This window comes from Solanum dulcamara, chromosome 12 (genome assembly GCF_947179165.1).
Source record: "Solanum dulcamara chromosome 12, daSolDulc1.2, whole genome shotgun sequence".
Classification (NCBI taxonomy): Eukaryota; Viridiplantae; Streptophyta; class Magnoliopsida; order Solanales; family Solanaceae; genus Solanum; species Solanum dulcamara.
The window spans coordinates 42,770,143-42,777,674 of NC_077248.1; the positions used below are offsets into that span (position 1 = coordinate 42,770,143).

The 7,532-nt window shown below is 36.4% G+C and overlaps 1 protein-coding gene across 6 annotated transcripts in view; it reads right to left on the minus strand.

The window, feature by feature from the left end:
• The window catches only part of LOC129876149 (uncharacterized), a 54,539-nt gene extending 47,302 nt beyond the window's left edge, over positions 1–7,237 (minus strand). For all 6 annotated transcript variants that reach the window (XM_055951494.1, XM_055951493.1, XM_055951491.1 and 3 more), the window contains exons 1-10: positions 6,956–7,237; positions 6,693–6,878; positions 6,011–6,100; positions 5,223–5,296; positions 4,972–5,127; positions 4,294–4,414; positions 4,083–4,138; positions 3,385–3,439; positions 3,253–3,309; positions 3,025–3,126 (exon numbers count right to left, since the gene is read on the minus strand). In XM_055951494.1, the coding sequence (XP_055807469.1) occupies positions 3,025–3,126; positions 3,253–3,309; positions 3,385–3,439; positions 4,083–4,138; positions 4,294–4,414; positions 4,972–5,127; positions 5,223–5,296; positions 6,011–6,100; positions 6,693–6,878; positions 6,956–7,060 (1,002 nt within the window). In that variant the 5' untranslated portion in view covers positions 7,061–7,237. The remainder of the gene's footprint in view (positions 1–3,024; positions 3,127–3,252; positions 3,310–3,384; positions 3,440–4,082; positions 4,139–4,293; positions 4,415–4,971; positions 5,128–5,222; positions 5,297–6,010; positions 6,101–6,692; positions 6,879–6,955) is intronic.
• Between the last annotated feature and the right edge of the window lie 295 nt (positions 7,238–7,532).

Below are 7,532 nucleotides of genomic sequence, written 5' to 3' on the forward strand. Positions count from 1 at the left end.
CTATAGGAGATTATCCTTTCTCTCTGGGATTTCTGATTTGTTGCCTTGTTGCTAATAGAAACACATGATCGGAGGAGTTTCACTTATATATATTTTTCTTTTTTTCTTCAAAGTTTGATACTATCCCTGCTTTAATACCATGTACCTGATCAGAAAATAAAGGAAAAAGCTACCAAATAATCACATTGCTTTTTAATATAAACTGTTAAATTATTGAACTCTCAATTTTTCATATCAATATTGTGCACCCCATTCATTTATATTTATTCCTAAATTATTGAGTGAAGAAAATCCAGCTATATTACCTTCATTAAACTTACCATCTTTTGTTTTTAAATTTCTTCACATAATCTCTTCTTTTTTTTTCTTTTTTTTTTAAATCAGTAACTTTGTATTACATCAGGGATCAAAACAGTACTTGGGTAGTACCGAAACCATATTTACAATGGAGCTCCAGTGTCTTCCCTCTCTAGCTATAAAGAATCTAGAACCTCTATGATAGACACAGCATCACTAGAGTTAATCCGATTACACCAAAAACATAGCAGTAAGATGAAGTTTTACTTGCTCTTCTGCACATCATTCTCTAAGCTCTTCTTTTTTTATTATATCAAAGTGATTTTACAAAGTCTTTGATAACCAAAAAGAAACTTTACCATAAATGGTTGTGGAAATTTGCTATTGATGAAGGAATGTTGTGGAAAGAAGCCAATGTTGCAAAATATAGAATGGAAGACAAATGGATGAATAAGACTGTAACAACACCCTATGGGCGCTCAGTTTGCAGAGCTATCAGGAACCTATGGCCATTGATGCAGATCAGAACAAAGGTGAAGACTAGGAATGGACAACAAACATCATTTTGGCATGACAAATGAGCAGGGCAAGGAACTATGAAACAACAACATCCAGAACTCTTCACATTAAGTCAACAGCAACATGCCACAGTTGTCATGATGTGGACTGGCCAGAAATGGAACTTATTCCTAAGGAGGCATCTGAATGACTCGGAGATGGGAAGAATTGCAGAATTTTACAATTCAGTAGTAGGTTTCAATAACCTCAATGGAGGGGAGGAGAGACTGGAATGGAGCAAAGACCGGAGTGGAAAGTTCTCTGTCAACTCAGAATACAAGGAGCTGAATCAGAAGTGGTGAAGGAAAAAGAGGGGCCCTGGAAGATGATATGGAAGCCAAAGATTCCTAACAAAGTTAACTGTTTCACATGACTTTTGACTAAAGAAGCAGTCTTGACACAGGAAAATCTAAGTAAAAGGGATCATCAATTAACCTCTACGTGTTTTCTATGTGGGGAACAGACTGAGACAATCAACCATCTTTTTTTGCATTGCAAGTGACAGACTAACTATGGAAGATGTTTATCTGCCTAAAAGGATCAGATGGGTGAAACCTGGAAGCATAGCAGGTGTCCTAAGATGCTGGAACAAGCAAGGCATTGTAAGTAAGGAGGAGAGATGGAAGATTGTCCCCGCTTGTCTCTGGTGGTCAGTTTGATCGGAGAGGAATAAGAGCCTGTTTGGATTGGCTTGATTTAGGTGCTTTTAAGCCGAAATAGCTTTTAAGCAGTTTTATAGTATTTGGGTAAAATAAAAAAGTGGTATAAGCACTTGTTTTTAAGCCAAAATAATAAAAATAAGCCTAAAGACAATCCAAACAGGCACTAAGAGGTGTTTTGAAGGAGTACAAAGCAGCTTAAAGAATCATAAAATGAATTTCTTAGGGCTATTTTACTTTTGATGTGAGCAAAAATTATTAGCTCAAACAGAAGACATTTTTGATGTTTTAGACTTCTGTAGAGATGGATTGAACCACAATATGTTGTTGTAATACTTCTGTAGGGGAACTACACTGTTGTAGTATAGATGTGGGTATATACAATATGTTACCTTTCTCAAAAAAGTTACTCTCTATCCCAATTTATGTGGCACATTCTTCTTTTTAATCCGTCCCAGAAAGAATGTCACCTTTTTATAATTGAAAACAATTTAACTTTAAAATTCTCATTTTACCCTTAATGAAATGATTTATAGCCAAACAAATGGTCGAGGAGTGATCTAAACCACAAATTTTAAGTCTTCTTTTCTTTCTTAGGAAGGCGAGCCTTGGAGTAACTGATAAAGTTGCTGCCATATGACCAGGAGGTCATGGGTTCAAGCCTTGGAAACAGCCTCTGGCAGAAATGCAAGGTAAGGCTACGTACAATAGACCCTTGTGGTCAGGCCCTTCCCGGACCCCGAGCATAGCGGGAGCTTTAATGCACCGGGCTCCCCTTTTTTTTTCTTTTCTTTCTTAAATTTTGTGTCAAGTCTAACGTGTGACATAAATTGGGACGGATAGAGTATCACACATATCAATTAGCCACCTATCGTATAAACAAAAAATGCAAAATGAAAGGGTTTAATAGCTTTGAAGAGCAGGGAGGGGTATTGGGAGAATGGGGTTGGTGTTGGTCCCACAGCCTCCAAACAAGTTTTTGCACCTGTGGACATTATAGACCAAAAAGGCAAAGAACCAAAACTGTTTAGGAGTATATCTAAGGGACTGTGTTGAACCTACCCCAAACAAAAAGAACCATTTTTGTAATTTTTTCAAATAGTGAATGTACAAAACGTACATTACGTACTGCCTACCTAATTACAGGAAAGAATCAGAGCCTTTTAGGATTGGCTTTTGGCCATGAGTTAGAAATCCTAACTTATGGCTTTTGGCTTATTTTTATCATTACAAGCACTTTTTTAATTTACCCCAACACTCCAAAAGTACTTAAAAGCTATTTTGGCTGAAAAGCACTTAAAATGAGCCAATCCAAACAGGCTGTCCTAATTGATACACAGCATCATTTATAATATTCTTTTTTTAGAAGAAAAACGATAAATAATGTCCTTTAAAATATTCTTAACATAAGGCGATTAGCCTGTCAGCATAGATGGAATTTCATCTCAGAAAAAATCCATAATGACCACTACAAGGGTCAGCAAATGTCATAAAATGGTTAAAATTCTACCTCAGACTCAGTGATAAGTGAAGAACTGTAATGCCTGATTATGTTGGCTACTGAACGCAACACCAAACGCCGGAAATAAGGTTCTCCAGATTCTCCTTCAAGCTGCTCACAGGAGAATGTATAAGATACAAAGAAAATAATGAGGCAGATTCTTGCGAAGATGGCAGTTCAAAGTGAATGCTTAAATCTGCTTCACTGAGACTAAATTCCAGATGGAAGAACTATCACCTCAGTATCAGTACGAAGTGATGTCATTAGAAGTGAGCATATCTGGCGACGGAGAACCTGCTAGTTTGAAGTTTACCAATTTGAGAATGGATAAAACCAATACAACTAGAACAAAAGACGATAACCCTATACCTCTTCATAAGGAACCAACGCTCTGAACAACACCACATAATTGGATAAAATAAACCTGAAAAGAAATAAGCAACATAAGTAAAATCAAAATCATAGAAAACTATTATATAAGTTAGTCAACAGCTACAGCAAACTCTTTCAGACTCATTCAGGCCATCTACATAAACATGTTCCCTTAGTTGCCGCCTCCTCCTACAAACGCTGGATAAAATACTACAGCTGCTACTTTAACTCATGCTCTAAAGTATGGCCTGTTCTTATATAGATTCAAGTTTCTCCAGTCATGGAGAATCAAATCAATCAGCTAAGTGCAGAAGGATGAGGAACGGGATCACCGATTTTCGAAATGTACACAGAACAACCTATGTCAATAACTCAGCTGAATATGTGTTTTGGAAGAGGATGGAGACTTTCAATACTCTTCTAGTTAGGGGATGTAGGAAATTAATGTATTTCTCAAAAGTTGAAAAAGCAACAGTTTTTACAAGCTAAACTTAGCAAGTACAGCAATTTTTCAAGAGTTAATTATTATAAAGCTACACATTCATTTGACACACTTCATAAGCAGCAAGCAGAAGACTTATCTAAGTGGATTGAAGTATTAAGTATCCACATTCATGGGATACACTTCACAAGCATCAAGCAAAATTCATATCTAAGGGGACAGAAGTATAATATCTAAAAGGTTAGATCATTACTCAAGTATATCAAGTGCAAATGTCCGTTGAATGGAACTGGCACGTAGCCAAACAGCCTGAAGTACAAAACAGACATAAATCAGGGAGGAATCTAACACTTGTATTTGCAACGGAAACCACAATTATAATGGATCACTTTCAGAAAGCAGACAGTCCAAAGATTTTAAATATCTTTCAAACAAGAAGAAGAACCACTTATATCGGCACATACAGATCCACCTGCAGCAAGAGCTGTCAGGTCCTCAAGCAACCGAAGTGCGAGCTTTCCAAAATTAGTTAGGATATCCCTCATTAGTGATGGACCTCCGGAACAAAACTCTTGCTCCAATGACCTGTTCAAGTATGTCGCAGAAATTGAAATTCGCAAATTCTAACATCAGACTTCATAAGACAAGTACACAATTTTTTTAAACTACCCAACTAGATCAACCACTAACATACACTTCGTAAATGCCAGTAGAACAGCATGGTTTGCACAGAGAAAAACGTTCTTTCATTAAGAAAAGATGATTTAGTCAATAAGAAGGAAGAGTACAAGAAGAGGACAAGATGTCCTTGAGGCAAAATAGTTAAAATATAAGATTCAAACGAATAGAATTCTACATGATCACTCATGGACTAGTTTAGGTGCAATACTAATAACGACTAAATGTGCAGGCATGGACAGAGGGAACATAACACACAGTTAACGCAGAAGGTATGTTCAACTTCAAGAAGCAAAGATGGGCCAGACCACCCAATAGACATCTATTAAGTTGCTGAATCACCATGAGTGGAATATAGTAATGAGCTGCTAGACATGCAGAGAAGAGGACCGAAAAACTAAATCCAATATACTATCAGGACGTGTACTTATCATTAAAAAAAAAGAAATCAGGATGCGTCATACTCTAGATGATTTATATTGCGGTTGACATCACTAGTAACTGAACTGCTACGAGAAATGTACACTCCAGAACCAAATTTCCCAGCTGGAAGTGACTCAGCAGAAATCACGCGGTCAAATATCAATGCCACAGCTTGCCTAAAAGTTGCAGCAGCAGTACTGAAACAATTTGCCAAGTATGAGCACCCAAATGAAACAAGACTAGAAACGAACAGCCAACTGAAATGCATTAAAATTTCACCCTTTAAACTCACTTTCGCACACTATCAGAGGATCTATTGTTTTCAAGAAGGCGAAGAATGATACCAAGAGCTTGAGCGGTGTATTCCTGAAAGTTAAAGAAAAGTTAATGCATATCCATTTCGAAAAGGAAGACCAACCACAATTCTCTCAAAATAACATTTCCCACCTTAAGAGGAAACTGGGAACTGTGGATGGAATTAAAATAAGGATTTTTCTTAACCTCACTTCCCTCATTTCTCTACCTACCTTCCTTGTATTACATGTTATCACATACTCACTAGCGATAACCTAGGGTTTTATCATTCTTTAATATACAGCATTATGTTTTTCTGTTATACATACTTCTACATATCAGGTTTCACAATCAAACTAATGTTTTGAATTCATTAACCACGAACATAAGTTTTGAGCAACACTCCATACACACATAAAAGATGTTAGAACAAAGTTATGTGCTTTATAATACTGTCATTCACATTAGACAGAAAATTAAAGATATTACACATGGAGTCAACATTCACAAATGAGATGCAACAGGAAGGTGCCCACAAAGGATATTGTTGTCCATCACAGGCCCTCAAAAGTCTGACCAATTCCAGTTTTTCTTTTCAAGGAACATACAAAACTAGACTAAGCATACATGAATTAGAAGTTTTGCACTTCTCTGCTTCGATAGAATCAGGCAATCACTAAGTTGTTCAATGTCCCATAGCACTGATTCAGCCAAATTTCAGATACACATATGGAACAGCCAACCAATTACTATAATAATCAAGATAGGCAAGAAATAAACAATTACCTCATTATCAGGTTGTAAACGAGACTGAAATATTATGAGGATTGTCTGCAAGGTCTTAAGTTGAAGACTCTCATCAGCCATTTCCCCGTGCTGTGAAAAGATTTAGAAAAAGAGGCAGCCTTTATATGATGCAAATATAGAGTATAGAAGCAATTTGTTATGTTTGAACTCAGAATCCACTTACGGCATTGGTTTCTAATTTGGAAGTTAATTCTTAGGTACCCAAAGGGGATAATTTTTTTAAAACCTGACCTTGAAATAGCATGGGAAGAACTAGCAGGTACACTATTTTAGGTTACCTGAAATCCAACATAATTTGCTTTAAATACTTTTTTGATCCAAAAAGTCTCTTTTTCATTTTTCTTGAGCAGGGACTTCCTTTTATGTTACATAAGGTGCTCAAAGGCTCCTTCTGAGAGATTTAAGGCAGCATGCTTCCTAATGATGACAAGGCTCAAAAGATTGCAGAGAGGACCCAAAATCAATTATAGATATCTTGCAATGAAGATGAACTCAATCAAGAGAAAGCCACTTCTATCAAGATCTAAATGACTGTCAGCTCTAGTTTAGATGCTTTCCATAGACTTGACTGCGCTAGCAATCTTACCTTATGGCAATTGGTCAATCTCACCTCTTTATATCCAGTTAGATGGAAAAGATAGAGAAATATATGTGAACTTACATCTTTGAGGGTGTCGAGAATCTCCTTCAAAGCTGAAGTAGCAACTACATCGTGAGAAATGAGTTTTTGCAGACAAGAAAGTCCAATGACGCTCATTTTCACAGTCCTAACTTCACATGCCATCAAAAATATCTTTAGTATATCCTCGTTATGTGCTATCTCACTCGGGCTCGACAAAGATCTTAACTGCATATATGCAACAAACTAAAATTGAAACACTATCATTTTTAATTTTCTGTTGAAAACGAATATGAAGAAAGAACCTTCAAAATAGCGTGTTCGGCAGCATCTTTGATGGCAGGATATCGCCGGCGAGCTTCTGCCGATAAAGCTCGAAGATCTGACTCCAACACTGCCATCAAAGCCATCTCTTTTGAAACCCCTCTCTCTCTCTATCTCTCTCGTAAAACAAAGACTTGAAGGTACAATTACGCTTTGCAGATCTCCTCTCTGCTTTCACAGTGAGACATAGTGGAAGAGAAGCAAATTCTCTGTCGTTTCAGAGAAATTGGTGTCCGCGGTATTGAAACTTTGCTTCATTAATTTAAGGCTCTGTTTGTAGTGAAAATTGAACAAGAGTTGTTTTAAAGTCTTCTTTTTAATATTAGTGACATTTTGATCAAGAAAAGAGTCAAAGTCATTTTAAAATTTAATTAAGTTAAATTGAGACCAAATTAATATTTTATTAAAATTTCTGAATCTTTTTAAAATTCAAAGACACTCTATTTTTCAACTATCACATTTAATAAAATATACCCATTTAAAAAATAAAAATCATTCAAACTTTCAAACTTCTCCTCTACAACCAACAACCTCATATCGTCGTTTCTGTGACTCTGT